This window comes from Schistocerca americana, chromosome 2 (assembly GCF_021461395.2).
Source record: "Schistocerca americana isolate TAMUIC-IGC-003095 chromosome 2, iqSchAmer2.1, whole genome shotgun sequence".
NCBI classification, from domain to species: Eukaryota; Metazoa; Arthropoda; class Insecta; order Orthoptera; family Acrididae; genus Schistocerca; species Schistocerca americana.
In genome coordinates, this window is record NC_060120.1 from 1,084,513,514 (window position 1) to 1,084,532,312 (window position 18,799).

The 18,799-nt window shown below is 41.3% G+C and overlaps 1 protein-coding gene across 1 annotated transcript in view; it reads right to left on the reverse strand.

The window, feature by feature from the left end:
• Positions 1-18,799, reverse strand: part of LOC124596486 (filamin-B) — an 896,651-nt gene that overhangs the window by 427,551 nt on the left and 450,301 nt on the right. The window contains exons 14-15 of the mRNA XM_047135636.1: positions 16,226-16,454; positions 14,843-14,974 (exon numbers count right to left, since the gene is read on the reverse strand). Of these exons, the coding sequence (XP_046991592.1) occupies positions 14,843-14,974; positions 16,226-16,454 (361 nt within the window). The remainder of the gene's footprint in view (positions 1-14,842; positions 14,975-16,225; positions 16,455-18,799) is intronic.

Sequence of the window (18,799 nt, forward strand, 5' to 3'; positions counted from 1 at the left end):
TGTGTGTGTGTGTGTGTGTGTGTGTGTGTGTGTGTGAGAGAGAGAGAGAGAGAGAGAGAGAGGGAGAGGGAGAGGGAGAGGGAGAGGGGGAGAGAGAGAGAGAGAGAGAGAGAGAGTTGCCTGCTTGAGTGAGTGTGTAGATGTTGTTTCCTTTTTTTCTGAAGAAGGCTTTGGCTAAAAGCTCAGTGTCCTTTTGTTGTGTCTGTCTGCAACCCAACATGTCACCTTGACGGTGGGTGGAAATCTGTCCTTTTCATAACTATTGATATTCCACCATAGACTTTGCGTTGTTTGTTTTTACTACAAAATATGTTATGTGCATCAGTATCCAGTATCCAGCCTGATCTTATTATCCAACTGGGACAAGACAGTAGGTCAATATCTGGTGGAAACTGCATTTTCATAAATTATGAAAACTAACCTTTTACCTGTGGATGCAAGCAGCACATATATTGCACCCATATGCTCTTTCCACTTCTGTCTGTTCATCTCTTCCTCTTTCCCCTGTTTTTCCATTTCCTTCTTCCCTCATCTCCCTGTCCATCTCCTTCTCTGACCTGTCTCTGTCAGTCACCCCCTTTCTCTCTGTCCACCCCCTCCTCCTCCCCCCTCCTTATCCGTCCCCTCTTCTCCCCACTCTCTCTGTCCATCTCATCTCCCCACTTGTCTGCCTGCCACCTCCTCCCCTCTCTCCATCTCCTTCTTCCCCATTCTCTATGTCCGTCTCTACTCCCATCTCTCTTATACTAAAATGTAGACTTTCACGGCCGGAAATATTATGTCCATCATAATTATCCGGGCTGTTATGCCATGGTCGCACTGCACTGACGTTTTCAAAACACGTGATGTCACGCCGCGGCGTGGGAGCGTGCGGACACGGAATTTAGCGGCAGTCAGTAGCGAGCCAGTGGGTGTGTTGGACCTTCCATCGAGCTACGGACCCCCTTGAAGATGTCTCCCGCAGTCGGAGACGAAATGTTGGGAATTGACACAGAATTCATCAACCGACCACGGCATAACAGCCCGGATAATTATAATGGACATCCCATCTCTCTGTCCAGCTCCTCCTCGCATTTTCGCTATTCATCTCACCTTCCTGCTTCTCACTACCCATCTTCTCCCCTCCTCCTCTCCCTACTCAGCCTTGCTTATCTGAATGTGCAGCACCTGCAACCCATGCTGCTGCTGATGATGATATTTGGTTTGTGGCGCACTCAACTGCACGGTCATCAGCACCCGTACAAAGTCCCAGTTTGTATACAGTCCAATTTTTACATAATTCAATCTAGCCACTGTCACGAGTGATGATGATGATGAAATGATGAGGACAACATGAAGACTCTGTCCCCAGGCAGAGAAAATCCCCAACCTGGTTGGGAAGTGAACACGGAACTCCGTGATCCAGAGGCAGCAATGCTAGCCACTGGACCACAAGTTGTGGACCCACGCTGATATTACCTGCACAACACACCTGTCATGCAGGACAGCCTAAATGTCAGAGGTTGAAAGCCTTTTTTAACTGTATCTCCACTCTCCTATGGCGGCTAGTGGAGGTAACACCCACAGTACTGATTCTCAGATAGCAAATAGTATGTGTACCAGATTTGGTTGAAATTCATCCAGTGGTTTAGGAGAAGATGTTGTACATACACATTTACGAGGGCATGCTGAAAAGTAATGACTCTCAATTTTTTTTTCTGTTCTCAATATTGGTTGAGGTCTTACATGTCCCACATATCACTCAGTCAAATTGCCTACTTCAATGATGAAACCTGCAACCATCTCCCACTAGCGAGCTCAGAATTGTAGTATGGAACATGGCGATGTTAATGTACTGTTTGTGCTTGAAAAAAAGCATTGTATAATCTGTTGCAAAAACTTAAGGAACATCTAGAAGGATTTCATTTTGATAGTGTTGGAGCATTTCAGGCAGAGCTCTGTCACCAAAGTCAAACATTCTACAGTGATAGAATCAACAAAATGGTCTCTCATTGTGGAGAGTAAGTTTATTGGCAGGGTGACTATGTTGAGAAATAAATACTGTGTAGAGGTATGAAGAGTAAAGATGTATAATGTTAACATAGTTTGTTTTATTTAAAAAGATTTAACAGTTAAATTGCTTACTTATGAAAGGTCTCTTTTTATATTTTTTAATAAATATACTTTTGTAAGGAAATGAGATCTTAATGCTTCCATACATCATTTGTTTGTGAAAGCTTACTTCTCCACTGCTCCAACACTGTCATTATATCATAAGTAAAATGCATTTATTTAAGAAAGGCCTCCTGGCACAGACAAGAAGCTTTTCATAAGTAAAAGTAGCTGGACTGGGAATCCAATTTTTTTGTTAATTTAGTTCTATTGTGTTGGTCAAATTGTTTTCTGTTGAAGTTTCCTGGGCATTCACTTCGTATTTACACTCTGACTGTGCAAAGCAAGTTTCATGTTGGTTTTTTTATAAATATTGTTTTTAAAGTGTTCTGTTGCCCAATCACTCTGTGGATCATACAAATTCATTTAACATTTTTGTAATTGTTGGAGAATTTGGACGTATGGCATGTAAGAAAGCTTTTTAAATCTGCGCGATATTGGTGAAAAAAGAGTGAGACAGCTAAAAGAGCTATGATTGATGGGTAAGAGCCCTAGAAATCGCATATAGAGTATCGACTGCTGATATGGGGACATTCTCCTCACATGGCTGAAATTCTACAAATTCGAAAGAAGGCAGTATGGGCAATGAGCAATGCCGGTAGATGAGAGCACTGCTGGCCACTATTTATACAGTTCAAAATATTAACAGTAATTGATCTCTAGATATACGTCTAAGCAATGTATGCGAAAAACAATATAGCAGATTTCAAAATGAGGGAAAACATACACCACCATAACACTAGTTGCAAAATAAGATCAGATATACACCTAGCCACAGGCTGGCAAGAATACAGAATCTATAGCTTAAGAATATTTAATAAACTTCCATTTTCTGTTTGGTCAGTTCACTTAACTAGCATCAGGAGCAAGCTACTTATTAATTCTTTCTACGATATAATTGAATTTATGAATACGAAATTAATTTACATTAATGTTTAAGGTTTTCATTTTGTGACATCATTGCCTGTATTTATTTATTATTTTATTGTTTAACATATCATTTCTAAGTACTATTTGGAATGTGTAATGCTCATTTAGTTTTAAGGTACTTCTGAAGGAAAACGTAATATGCTATCAATATAAAATGCCTATTCCACGCATGGTTAAAGAAAACATTAATTCATTTCCTGTGAAGACTAGTCACTATGCTTCCAAGGAAGTCAAGTACTTAGACATAAAGTTTGACTTTAAAATGATGCATTCTTCATTCAGAGAAAAATACAGTTTAACTGATTCTGACTGTAAATACAGTTATTATTATAAAATTTATGAGGGGCATCTTTGAACTGTGAATTGTTTTATTCATCTCATGACGTGCATTTGCAATCCATTTGTTTTGTGTACAGGAGACGTGTAAAAAATTTATAATTCAGTTACAATGATTTTTACACTAATAAATAATAGCACTAAAACAAATAATAACACTATAAGGACATATCTTGGAATATTTAACACATTGTATTCAGCTCAACTTTCCAGTTTGCCCTTCATGAATTCATTCACTGAGAAATAACATTTCAGTATCAGTGCCTCATGTAGCTTTCTTTTAAATGGACCTAAATTCACCTGCATCAAATTATTCTCTTTTAATTTATTACAAATTTAATTCCCATTTATTGAGGTCCCTGGGCATACAGTCTCAGGCAGTGGGTGGGAAGCACAAAATTTTCTTTGTTTTTATTAAAAATGTGAATGGACAAAATGGTTTCCCCCAAATAATCATTTCTGGTGCACAAAAATATAATAATCTCATTTATGTATAGGAATGGCAAAGTTCATATTTAAAATTTTGTAAATAATGGATGACATGGTTCTTTATTATTTACAGTGCACATATTTCAAATGATTTTTTTCTGTATTTTTTAGTATACATACTATGTTTGTGGCAAAAAACAATACCATACCCAATAATGGATTCAAAGTAGCTTGTCTCTGCTACTTTTCATGTGTCCATGTCAGTTGCAGTTGATAACATTTGCATTGTAAATGCAAAGCTGCTCAGTTTGTTTGCTAGGAATTATGTTTGCCTGCTAGTTCAAATTTTTATCTACATTTAAATCTATGAATTTGATTGAGTCAGCTTATTTTATATTTTGGTTAATGTGAACAATCTTAATCTGCTTACATTTTGACTGTTTGGTTCGAATTGCATCATGTGAGTCTTGGATTGTTTCTTTCTTCTACTGAAAAACTGGTGTTCTGAAGAAGGGACGGACCTGGGGAAGGATGGTGAGGCTAAGTCAGAGGTAAAGATTTCTTGGAAGGTGATGAGCAGATGGTCGGATGAGATTGGCGGAGAGTCATGATTGGATGCCGGTATGAAAAGGAAGAGGCACGGTTCAGTGATGGAATAAGGGTGGTTTTGGTTGGAGGGATTGGTGGCAAAGAAGTGCTTCCATTGCAGGGATAGGGAGAAGGACAGTAGGTTTTTTACAAGTCCAGCATGATTAAAATTGGGTGTAGGGCTAAAGTTGTGTGGTTGTGATGAAATGGTTAACAACAGTATTATGAGAATGTTTTGGCTCTGAATTTGGTGAAGAGTTGATAGGGAGGTTTGACAAATTAGACAGCATAATTCAATAGCAATTATTGTTTTATCTAAAAGTCTGCATTTAGAAGAATCTTCCCTTACAATTCAGTTATTCAAAAACAGAAATCTTTAGTTGTATCATGAACAAAGCCAGCGAACAACACTACCTAAGAATAGTGTTAATTCTTGTAAACCTATGAAAGAAACAGTTAACAGCCATTTGAGTCAGTCTGTGGGAGGTTGTGATATAAGCAAGATCTGCACCTGAAATTACTGAACAGTGTACCACAGACAAGTTAGCACAAAGTACAGTTCATGAAAGGTGGCGAGTTTTATCTAAATTCAATGTCTGAGGGTTTATACAGTGATTGTTTTTCAATGACTGACTGAATTAACAATTAATCTTAAGAACTGTGTTGATTTTCAATAATGTTTTCTGTAAACTGTGGTAATGGTATTGGACTGTGAACTACATTATTTCCAAATGGCATTGGTGTGCAGATCTTTTTTCATTTTTATATGACTGTCTACTTAGAAGAACAGTGTAACTAGTGACTGTGTTAATGATTTACTTGCCACACACAAACTTTAGTCACCTCAGTCAAACAGTTACATTATACGAAATTAATCGAGTGCAGTACGTGGCTAGCTGTTATCCATGCGTAAATTATAATAAATGGGACTTGATCTGATAAACTGTAAGTTACTCAACTACAAAATGCTATTAAAGTATTTGGACTGAAAACCTGGTGTGGACCACACCATTTAAAATAGCCTGATTTAGACAATCACTTTTCAGCCAGGTCTGATGAAGGCACAGCTACCTATTAAGGGCATATTTACACAGGTTATTATGGCTGTGGTTCAGCATCCAACCTATTGTCCAAAATCTAGCATCCATGTCAAAGATACCAACCATTTCCTTCACTGACTCTCCACCACAGTCACTCCTTTAAGTCCTGGATCACTACCGGTCACAGTTGACACTACTTCCCTTTACACCAACACGCCTCATGCCCATGACCTTGTATTATTGAACATTACCTCTACTAACATCCTTGAGACTCCAAACCCACAACTTCATTCCTCATACATCTTACTAACTTTATCCTAAATCACAACTACTTTTCTTTCAAAGGGGAAGTGTAAAAGAAATCCATGGCACAGCCATGCACACATGCATGGCACCCTCCTGTGCTAACCTGTTTAGGGGTCATCTAGAGATAACTTTCTTAGCCTTCCAAAACTCCAAACCACTGGCCTGGTTCACATTCATTAACGATACCTTCATGATCTCTGACTCAGGGCTAATATAACGTAACCTCATTTCTTCACAACCTCAACACCTTCATCCCATTCATTTCACTGGGTCTTTCTCAACCCACCATGCGACCTACCTGGACATCAACGTTCTCCTCCCTGATGACTCCATCCACACCTCTGTTGACATTCAACACACCAGCCATTAACAGTACCTGTATTTTCACAGCTGACATCCCTTCCACATTGAAAAATCCTTCCCATACAGCACGGCCACTTGCCAACAGTATATCTGCTGTGACAAGAAGTTCCCTGCCCAGTAGCCTTCACAGTCAGGCACCACAACAACAACAACAGTTATGTGATCTACCCACCTTACCTTCAGCATTCTTCTGTAGCACCACATTTCGAAAGCTTCTATTCTCTTCTTGTCCAAACTAGTTACCGTCAATGTTTCACTTCCATACATGGCTACACTCCATACAAATACTTTCAGAAACGACTTCCTGACACTTAAATCTATACTCGATGTTAACAAATTTCTCTTCTTCAGAAACGATTTCCTTGCCATTGCCAGTCTACATTTTATATCCTCTCTACTTCGACCATCATCAGTTATTTTACTCCCTAAATAGCAAAACTCCTTTACTACTTTAAGTGTCTCATTTCCTAATCTAATTCCCTCAGGATCACCCGATTTAATTTGACTACATTCCATTATCCTCGTTTTGCTTTTGTTGATGTTCATCTTATATCCTCCTTTCAAGACACTGTCCATTCCGTTCAACTGCTCTTCCAAGTCCTTCGCTGTCTCTGACAGAATTACAATGTCATCGGCAAACCTCAAAGTTTTTACTTCTTCTCCATGAATTTTAATACCTACTTTGAACTTTTCTTTTGTTTCCTTTACTGCTTGCTCAATATAGAGATTGAATAACATCAGGGACAGGCTACAACCCTGTCTCACTCCTTTCCCAACCACTGCTTCCCTTTCATGTCCCTCGACTCTTATAACTGCCATCTGGTTTCTGTACAAATTGTAAATAGCCTTTCGCTCCCTGTATTTTACCCCTGCCACCTTTAGAATTTGAAAGAGAGTATTCCAGTCAACATTGTCAAAAGCTTTCTCTAAGTCTACAAACGCTAGAAACGTAGGTTTGCCTGTCCTTAATCTTTCTTCTAAGATAAGTCGTAAGGTTAGTATTGCCTCACGTGTTCCAACATTTCTACGGAATCCAAACTGATCTTCCCCGAGGTTGGCTTCTACTAGTAGGGTATTTCGCTTGTTTCATATATCTTGCTCACCAGATGGTAGAGTTTTGTGAGGACTGGCTCTCCCAAGGCCGTCAGTAGTTCCAATGGAATGTTGTCTACTCCGGGGGCCTTGTTTCGACTCAGGTCTTTCAGTGCTCTGTCAAACTCTTCACGCAGTATCATATCTCCCATTTCATCTTCATCTACATCCTCTTCCATTTCCATAATATTGTCCTCAAGTACATAGCCCTTGTATAGACCCTCTATATACTCCTTCCACCTTTCTGCTTTCTCTTCTTTGCTTAGAACTGGGTTTCCATATGAGCTCTTGATATTCATACGAGTCGTTCTCTTATCTCCAAAGGTCTCTTTAATTTTCCTTTAGGCAGTATCTATCTTACCCCTAGTGAGATAGGCCTCTACATCCTTACATTTGTCCTCTAGCCATCCCTGCTTAGCCATTTTGCACTTCCTGTCGATCTCATTTTTGAGACGTTTGTATTCCTTTTTGCCTGCTTCATTTACTGCATTTTTATATTTTCTCCTTTCATCAATTAAATATTTCTTCTGTTACCCAAGGATTTCTACTAGCCCTCATCTTTTTACCTACTTGATCCTCTGCTGCCTTCGCTACTTCATCCCTCAAAGCTACCCAGTCTTCTTCTACTGTATTTCTTTCCCCTATTCCTGTCAATTGTTCCCTTATGTTCTCCCTGAAACTCTGTACAACCTCTGGTTCTTTCAGTTTATCCAGGTCCCATCTCCTTAAATTCCCACCTTTTTGTAGTTTCTTCAGTTTCAATCTACAGGTCATAACCAATAGATTGTGGTCAGAGTCCACATCTGCCCCTGGAAATGTCTTACAATTTAAAACCTGGTTCCTAAATCTCTGTCTTACCATTATATAATCTATCTGATACCTTTTAGTATCTCCAGGATTCTTCCATGTATACAACCTTCTTTCATGATTCTTAAACCAAGTGTTAGCTATGATTATGTTGAGCTCTGTGCAAAATTCTACCAGACGGCTTCCTCTTTCATTTCTTAGCCCCAATCCATATTCACCTACTATGTTTCCTTCTCTCCCTTTTCCTACACTCGAATTCCCTTTCACCCATGACAATTAAATTTTCGTCTCCCTTCACAATCTGAATAATTTCTTTTATTTCATCATACATTTCTTCAATTTCTTCGTCATCTGCAGAGGTAGTTGGCATATAAACTTGTACTACTGTAGTAGGTGTGGGCTTCATATCTATCTTGGCCACAATAATGCGTTCACTATGCTGTTTGTAGTAGCTTACCCGCACTCCTATTTTTTTATTCATTATTAAACCTACTCCTGCATTACCCCTATTTGATTTTGTGTTTATAACCCTGTAGTCACCTGACCAGAAGTCTTGTTCCTCCTGCCACCGAACTTCACTAATTCCCACTATATCTAACTTCAACCTATCCATTTCCCTTTTTAAATTTTCTAACCTACCTGCCCGATTAAGGGATCTGACATTCCACGTTCCGATCCATAGAATGCCCAGTTTTCTTTCTCCTGATAACGACATCCTCTTGAGTAGTCCCCGCCCGGAGATCCGAATAGGGGACTATTTTACCTCCAGAATATTTTACCCAAGAGGACGCCATCATCATTTAATCATACAGTAAAGCTGCATGCCCTCGAGAAAAATTACGGCTGTAGTTTCCCCTTGCTTTCAGCTGTTCGCAGTACCAGCACAGCAAGGCCGTTTTGGTTATTGTTACAAGGCCAGATCAGTCAATCATCCAGACTGTTGCCCTTGCAACTACTGAAAAGGCTGCTGCCCCTGTTCAGGAACCACATGTTTGTCTGGCCTCTCAACAGATACCCCTCCGTTGTGGTTGCACCTAAGGTACGGCTATCTGTATCGCTGAGGCACGCAAGCCTCCCCACCAACGGCAAGGTCCATGGTTCATGGGTGGGGGGGGGGGGGGGGGGGGGGGGGACCAACTGGCTATAATGTGTTATTTACGGCTTGTACTATTTGATGGGTAAATGAGTAGATAGCATTCTCAGTCGAGTAACCCTTCCGGAATCTGACCTGTGACACGCTGAGTAAATTATTTTCACTTAAATGTGAGACTACTCTTGAATACGTAAATTTTTTGAACTAAGAAACTTGGAAAATGAAGTCAGTAATGAGATTGGTCTATAATTATTTAAATCACTCTCGTCTCCTTTCTTATGAAGTGGTTTGACAATTGCATATTTCAGTCTGTCTGGAAAAATTCCCTCTGCCAACGAAGCGTTACATATATCACTAAGGACTCCACTTATTGAAGTAGAACAACACTTCGAACTTGTGTTAGAGACTCCATCGACACCACGCGAGCTCTTTTTTTTTTCGGTATATTTATAATTCCCTTAATTTCAGTGGGGGATGTAGGTGCTATTTCTAAAGGCATAAAGTCCTGGGGAATGACATTTTTAACACATTTTTTGCTTCTTAGGTGACCCCTTTAGCCCTATTTTTGCTGCTACATTCAGAAAGTGATAGTTAAAAATACTTGCAACTTGTGAATTATCACTCACAACATCATAATGTAGCATTATTGTTATGGTACACTGTGCACTGTCAAGCTGCCCAGTCTCCCGGTTTGACAGTATTCCGTATAGTTTTAATTCTATTATCCACATTATTAATTTCTGTCAGAACACACAGGCTTCTCGACTTCTTAATGACTTTCCTTAAAATATTACAGTATCTTTTGTAGTAAGCAAGTAACGTCAGATCCTGACTTATTCTGGCCTGTCCATATATTTCCCTCTTCCTCTTACATGAAATCGTAATTCCCTTAGTAGTCCATGGCTTAATTGACTTTGGCTTTTGGATAATGTTTCAGGAAAACAACTGTCAAATATTGAGACAAATTTACAGTGGAATAAATTGAATTTGGCATCAGCATCATTTTTGTGTATACTTCATCCCATTCTACCTCTTATACACTGCTTTTAAAACTCCATTACACATATAGCTTCCAGCCAGAGCCTTGTTCAGAAAAGATGACAGATAATTGTTGACACAAGTAAGTGCACCTCAGGTGCACACGACAGTTATCTGCAGCCATTCTGGCCAGAATACAAGAGGTCTCAGGTTGAATGCAAGCAGTTGGACAGGGAGTGGGGAGGGATAGCAGGGTATGCGTGAGCAGGGAGGAATCAGCACTGCCTGGCAGAGTGTGCATGGACCAGATGCTAGCCAGGCAAAGCTTCCAGGCGCAGCAAGGGGGGTGGGAGAGAGGAGAGAGGTGGGGGAGACCAGTAGGTGCATTGACAGAGAGCGGTGGGGGGGGGGGGGGGACATGAATTGGGAGGAAGTGAGAACAGCAAAAAGGTTGAGGCAGAGATAATTTCAGAAGCAGAGAATGTGTTGAAAGGATGGCCCCCGTTGGCACAATTCAGAAAATCTACTCGTGAAAGAGAGAATCTAGAAGGACTGGTTCATTGCAATAGAGGCACGTATATGACATGGCTGCTTTCTCAGATACCCCAGCTTCTGATGTGGTAGAATAAGCCTGTGACAGGACTGGAACAGGTGAGTAGGTCAATGGGTGGGTGGATTGGGCAGTTCTTGCACCTGGGTCCTCCACAGAAATATGATCCTGTTGGCAAGGGCAGGATTGGGAGTGGCATAGGGCTGAACTGGGATGTTGTGGAGGTTGGTTGCATGACAGAACACTGCTTTTGGAAGCATGGGAATGATCTTGCATAGGATGTCTTTGATTTCAGGGAATGATGATAAATTACCTAAGCCCTGCTGAAGGAATTGGTTCAGTTGTTCCAGTCCGATGTGTGTGACGTGCACTTGCTTTATTTCTTTGTTGATAGTCCTCAGTTTTGATGTACTGCATTGTTGTAGTGGCTGGAAAATGGGGGGGTGGGGGTTGAGGGGGGGGTGGAAGTTCAACACTGACTGCTGTAAATGATGTAGCTGATAGTTGCACAGTTGCGTTTCAATATTCACAACCCCCGCTTCTACCAGTTTTTCCATTCGTCTGTAAAGAATTCGCGTTAGTATTTTGCACCTGTGACTTATTAAACTGATAGTTCGGTAATTTTCACATATGTCAACACCTGCTTTCTTTGGGATTGGAATTATTATAATAATAATAACTAATGAGGAAGTATTGAATAGGATTGGGGAGAAGAGAAGTTTGTGGCACAACTTGACCAGAAGAAGGGATCGGTTGGTAGGACATGTTCTGAGGCATCAAGGGATCACCAATTTAGTATTGGAGGGCAGCGCAGAGGGTAAAAATCGTAGAGGGAGACCAAGAGATGAATACACTAAGCAGATTCAGAAGGATGTAGGTTGCAGTAGGTACTGGGAGATGAAAAAGCTTGCACAGGATAGAGTAGCATGGAGAGCTGCATCAAACCAGTCTCAAGACTGAAGACCACAACAACAACAGCCAGTTGGTATTTTCTGTGAGCTTTCCAAGGCATTTGACTAGTAAAACTCAGGTTTTATGGAACTGAAGGCTATACACACAGCTAGTTTGAATCATACTTAATAAAAGAAAGCAAAAAGTTATTCAGCATAACACAAATAATGTTGGGAGAGTGGTAAATTCTAGTGAATGGGGAGTTATCACAAAAGGAGTACCACAGGGTTCAATTTTGGGTCCTCTGCTGTTCCTTATTCACGTGAATGACCTCTCAGCAAGCAGAACTAGTACTTTTTGGTTCAAATGGCACTGAGCACTATGGGACTTAACTGCTGAGGTCATCAGTCCCCTAGAACTTAGAACTAATTAAACCTAATTAACCTAAGAACATCACACACATCCATGCCCGAGGCAGGATTCGAACCTGCGACCGTAGCGGTCGCGCGGTTCCAGACTGTAGCGCCTAGAACCGCTCGGCCACTCCGGCCGGCTGTACTTTTTGCAGATGACACAAGTGTTATATAATAAATTCCATTCCAGAAAAAAGCAGCTGAAACTACTGTTAAGGATGTCTTTCAAAGAATTATTAAGTGGTTCTCAGAAAATGGACTCTCCCTTAATTTTGAAAAAACTCACTGTATCCAGTTCTGTACACTGAATAGAGTCATATTGACAATTAATGTAGCACGAGAATAGGGCTCAGTTAACAGGGTAGATTTCTGCAAATTTTTGGGTGTTCACATTGATCTTTTAATCCTATCTGCAGACAAAGGCTCCACCACCGTAATTGTGAACTACGAGGATTACGTGGCAGAAGGACTCTGTCAGCTGTCAGATTCTTCCACCTACAAACCATGCCACAGTGATCCCATTCCGGCAATCCAGCAGGATCTCCAGTCACTACACAATTCCTTAGACCACATTACAGAACCTCTCCTCAGAGTCCATCTGTCTACTTCCCCCTACCACTCCCCACACTCCCACCTTCTACATGCTTCCTAAAGTCCATAAACCCAACCAACCAGGACACCTCATTGTGGCCGGTTCCTGTGCCCCCACTGAGAGAATCTCTGCTCTCATAGACCAACATCTTCAACCTATTACCTGGAACCTACCCACCTATATAAAAGATACCAACCATTTCTTCGACCGACTCTTCACAGTTCCTCTCCCTTTACCACACGGTGGCCTGCTCGTCACTATTGATACCATCTCTCTGTGCACTAACATTCCTAATGCCCATGGCCTTACTGCTATTGAACACTACCTTTCCAGACACCCTATGGATTCCAAACCAACAACCTCCTTCCTAGTCTCTATGACCAAAACTATATCCTCACCCACAATTACTTCTCCTTTGAAGGCATTACCTACAAACAAATCCGTGGTATGGCTATGGGCACCCGCATGGCACCATCCTATGCTAAACCTATTCATGGGCCATCTAGGGGAATCCTTCCTAAAAACCCAGAATCCTAAACCCCTCACCTGGTTCAGAGTCATTGATGACATGTTTGCTACCTGGATGGAAGGTGAGGACTCCTTATTCGCATTCCTCCAGAACCTCAACAACTTCTCCCACATTTGCTTCACCTGGTCCTATTCAACCCAACAAGCAACCTTCCTAGATGTTGACCTCCGTTTCAGAGATGGCTACATCAGTACATCCGTCCATATCAAACCTACTAACCACCAGCAATACCTCCACTTCGACAGCTGCCACCTGTTTCATACCAAGAAGTCCCTTCGGTACAGCCTAGCCACCCATGCTCATCGCAACTGCAGTGACGAGCAGTCCCTCTCTAAATATACCGGGGGTCTCACTGAAGGCTTCACTGACCATAATTATGCTCCCACCCTTGTAAAAAAACAAATCTCCCGTGCCTTATCTTTCCAGTGTCCCATCACCTCCCAAAGTCCCACAGTCCAGCCACAGAGGAGCATTCCCCTCATAACTCAGTACCATCCAGGACTGGAGCAACTGAATTATAGGGTTTCGATTACCTCTCGTCGTGCCCTGAAATGAGAAATGTCCTACCCTCCTACCGTGGTATTCCGCCATCCACCGAACCTACACAATATACTCGTCCATCCTTACAGGACCCCTGCTCCCAATCCCTTAGCTCATGGCTCATACCCCTGTAATAGACCTAGATGCAAGACCTGTCCCATACATTCTCCTATCGCCACCTACTCCAGTCCAGTCACTAACATTACCTATCACATCAAAGGCAGGGCTACCTGTGAAACCAGTCATGTGATCTACAAGCTAAGCTGCAACCACTGTGCTGCATTCTATGTAGGCATGACAACCAACAAGCTGTCTGTCCACATGAACGGCCACCAACAAACTGTGGCCAAAAAACAAGTGGACCACCCTGTAGCTGAACACGCTGCCAAACACGATACCCCTCATCTCGAAGACTGCTTCACAGCCTGTGCCATATGGAGCCTTCCCATCAACACCAGCTTTTCTGAATTGCGCAGGTGGGAACTTTCCTTTCAATACATCCTACGTTCCCGTATCGCTCCTGGCCCCAACCTTTGTAAGTCACTGTCCTCATCCATCCAGCCTCCTCCCTGTTCCCATTCCAGCACTACACAGCCATAATTTCACTGTCACAGTCTTTTAATTTTTTTTATTTTTATTTTTATTTTTATTTCTCTCCTTTCCGCTTCTTACCCCCTCCCCCTCCGCACCTTCTCTCCAACCCTCCGTCTAAACTGCAACACTTCACTGTCTGCCACTCCCACCATACTACCACTCCCCCTCCCTGCCCCAGCCTCCTCCTTACCCCCACCCAGTCACCACTCCCATCATGCACTGGTGCTGTTGCTCGCAGTGTAATTTCAGCTCTCTAAGACTGCAGATGTGTGTGCAAGTTGTGCTTGCACAAGCGTGTCTGTGCGTGTGTGTATGTGTGTCTACTGCTGACAAAGGCCTTAATGGCCGAAAGCTATGATTGTGTGAATCTTCTTATTGTGCCTATCGCGGCTCAGCATCTCCGCTATATGTTGAGTAGCATCTTTCCTTCTCTCATATTGTTACATTCCATTCTGGATTTTCCAGTATTAATGTAAAGTTGATCAACATCCAGAACAATGAATACAGAGACACACAATACAGCATGAAGTCTATAAACATTCTATAGGCTATGGGATTTGACTACATGTGTCTAATATGATAACTATAACAATAGTAGCAATGACTTGAGTGATACTTACTTGATGTGCTCTCAGTTTTGGATGCGAGATTTGCCAGACTCTCAAGGCTCCCATATGACAGGAGGGACTTTGTTTTGGCAATAGCATCCCAAGAGTCTGCTCTGTGGTTGAGCCCACCAAGCATTGCAGAAACTGTAGTGACAAATATGAAAGCCAAAATTGTACATACAAAAAATTATTCAATCAAAAGAAGTTTACTTTCAATAAGGTAACACTATGATACAGTTTTCTAAAGTTGCTTTGTTTCAATAAGACTAATGAAAAAAAAAAAAAGAAAGCAACAACTTTGTGCAAATGCTTATACTCGACTCATTAGTTTTTCTCCCTTCACCTTTCCAGATTTTCAAATCTGTATTGTTGCATTCCATATTCCATTGTTCACTTCCACATTGTGATGTAACACTGGCCGACTTTTTCTTTTAGGTGTACAAAAAGCCAAAACCCACTCTCTTTCTATCCCCGCTCTATTTTCGCTGACTCAGGAACCTCTGGTTTCATAGCTTTGAGTGCCATTCAAATCCTTGTATGTGATTACTTTTATGCCACTAGGATGCCACAGTCTGATATCGGACAAGTTTTACTTTTCTGCCAACATTGTAAGACTTGTCGGAACTAAGATAACAAAGATAACTTCTCTCTCTCTCCCTCTCTCTCATGAATGTGAATTTCCCCTAATTCTAATTATAAGATGGTCAATACACAGTGCCCATTAAACACAAAAAAGATGGTGATTCTTCAGCAGAGCATTATTAAAGAAAATACATGAACAGGAAGTGAACATTGTGACGCATGAGGAGCTGTGACATAGCAAACTCATAAGAATGGTGGAGAAAGTAATCAACAAAAATACCAGAATGAGAAATATAATCTGGTGACGAATTATTATTTTGAAGAAAGAGCAGTTTGATAGTTATAGTGACTACAATGTTTGGCTGGTATTATGACATTTGGATTTCAAACCTAGCAAGCATATGTATTTTCAGATGTTCTGAATGTAATATTCATTTTTTATTGTTTTCAAATATCAAGAGCTCAAGCTTCACAGTGTCTCAAAATACATATTGACTACAATTTCACTGGAAACAGGTAGGAGAAATGTGATCTTCATGCTGCTGTCCAGTGATACTGGGTGAGCCTTCCATTTGTTTTCAACTAGGGTTAACGTTATGATTAAAAGAAATGATGGTCACTGGGTAAGGCATACAAGAAACATTTTTAAAGAAATGTCTTTTGGATTATAATGTCAAAATAATGATACAAATGCCTCATTTGCACTAAGTGTCATATACAGTACATGCGTCTTTCTGCATTTTATTTTTTCATTGAGGTTTCTTTGAGTAATATAGTTTATAATCAATAAAGCTATTATATTCCATGTTTTACCTCTCACATTAGATGATGTATCCACTCCTTTGTCATCAAGCAAGTCCAGTGATCCTCTCCTCACTCTGCTGTTGCTGCTTTCAAAATGCCGACTCTGAGTTTCGTAATGGTTACTATTACCATTATATTGTAAAGTTGGACTGTGTATAGGGCTTTTGAATGCTTGCGGACTTTGCCGTGAACTACTTTTGAAGTGTGTTGGGCTATGGATAGGGCTGTTTGAAGCGATCTAAAACAAATAATTTAAACATTCATTCAGTAAATTGTCATAAATTTTGTTAAACATTACAAACTGAGAGGCCATGGTTAATGTATAAAAGTATTTACTAACATTGCAGCCCCATCTGCTGCAGACATCTTTCCAAATAAAAACCCAGGACAGCAGTTGGCAGTGTTTTATGTCTGAAGATGTCTCATGGAGACAGGGAAAAAATTTCAGTGTCTTATGTCTGGAAATGACTCATTCAGGCACGGAATGAAATAGTATTATATATTTACCAAAGCCCTGCTGGCCTTAAGTTTTAATGGAAGGAAACACCAGCTGTGAAAGGCTTCATTGCATTAAAACTTTTGATATACAGGGTGTGATTCAAAAGTTTCAAGATTTAACTCAGAACTAGAAATTTATTGGACATTTGAGTACAGCACACTAAAATTCTTCAAAATAAGATCCTGCAGCATCAACACAGTGCTGCCAGTGCGTCTTCCACTGTTTGTAGCCCTTATGGAAGGCCTTGGGCATCATGCTGTAAAGGGCTCTCGTCAAAGCCTACAGGATGGCATCGATGGAGTCGAATCACTTCACTTTTAGGCCTGTCTAGAGTCAGGGGGAAGAGGAAAAAGTCACTTGGAGCCAAGTCGGGGCTGTAACGTGGCTGCGGCGGCAGTGTTGTCATGTTGAACTTGACCAAAACTTCGACAGCGGCACACGACATGTGAGCGGGCGCATTGTCATGGTGGAGAATCCAATCGCCCTCGATCACCGGGCAGATGCGGCGAACTTGATCCCTCAAGCGGCAGAGCACTCCAGCGTAAAAGTCACCTGTGACAGACTGTCCACGAGCAACAAACTCCTTGTGATTCACTCCTTTACACACAAAAAAACAACAACAACAACAACACTCAGGTCTGTATTTGTAGACCCAGGTCTCATCACCAGTAACCACTTTTTCCAGAAGGTTCAGATCAATATTCAACTGTCGGTGCATTTCCTGGCAAACAGTCATGCGCTGTTTCTTCTGAACCACCAACAAAACTTTTGGCTCCAGTTTGGCACACACTTTTTGCATAATCAAATTCTCCATCACAATCCTCGACACCATACTCTGACTGAGTCCCAGTTCATTGGCAATTAATCTAGTACTAAGGCAATGGACATCCTTTAAAAGTTCCCGCACTCTCTCCACATTTTGATCCATTCAGGTTGATGATGGCCTCCCAGAGTGGTCGTCATCTTCAACATTCCCGCGGCTATCATTGAAAAATTTGTGCCACATGAAAACTATTGCATGGGACATGTCCTCTTCCTTAAAGGCCTCTTGAATCATACCTATAGTCTCCGTGGCGGTTTTGTTCGGTCGCACGCAAAACTTAATCGCACAACGGTGCTCCAAGTGCTGCACAATTTTTGCCTCTCCCACTTTTCGACCGAGGTCAATGACATGCACTCACACTGCAAGCAATGCACCCTCTGCAGGGTTCCGGAGGCAACTGCTGCAGCGTCAGTTCTTTCCCTGAGACCCCCAATTACTTTCCCCACCCGGCAGAACCGGTCCACACGCGTTCCCCTACTCAGAAATGAATCAGTCTGGAAACTTCTGAATCACACCTTGTACACAATACTGGATCCTTAATATGCAATGTAACATCCCTCTGCATTTCAAAGCTTCACACCTGATTTGAAGTTTTGCAATCCCTCTCTCTCTCTACTCAGATTGCCAATGTCTCTGATATGCCTATAATTATAATGTCAGTTTTAAAACTTATATACAAAACAGAAATATTGTCCTGTCTTATGACCTCCAGGATAACCGGACACAATGCAAGTGAAACAAGTGAATGGCCTTCCTCAAGGCCCTAGGACAAAGACCATGGTATCAATCTTGTTCATCTGCCAATTTAATATAGAAAACACAAGCAGACCAAAGAGTAAATGGTTATCAAAGCTTCTTTTAGACCATGACATTAACATCCTTTTAATACAAGGAACACACACTCCAGACAAAGCACACCTCAAGTTGAGAGGAAAAATCCCAGGGTACGGATTGATTGGTGCCACATATCACCTGAACTATGGCACCGCTACCTACGCAAAGAAAAATATTGATAATGTGAAGCTTGTCTTTAGATTTGACAGTGATAATATTCATAACACTGCTATAAAAGTGGAGATTTAACTACCATTAACATAAGCAAACCTCCTGCTGTTTCCTGACCAGCATATCAGCCTCCACTCATTGGTCACCTGCCCTAATTGCAAGTGATTTTAATAGCCACCATACTGAACGGAAGTATAGGGAAAACAATACAAACGGGCTGGCTATTATGGAATTGGCAGAGATGCAGAACACGCAC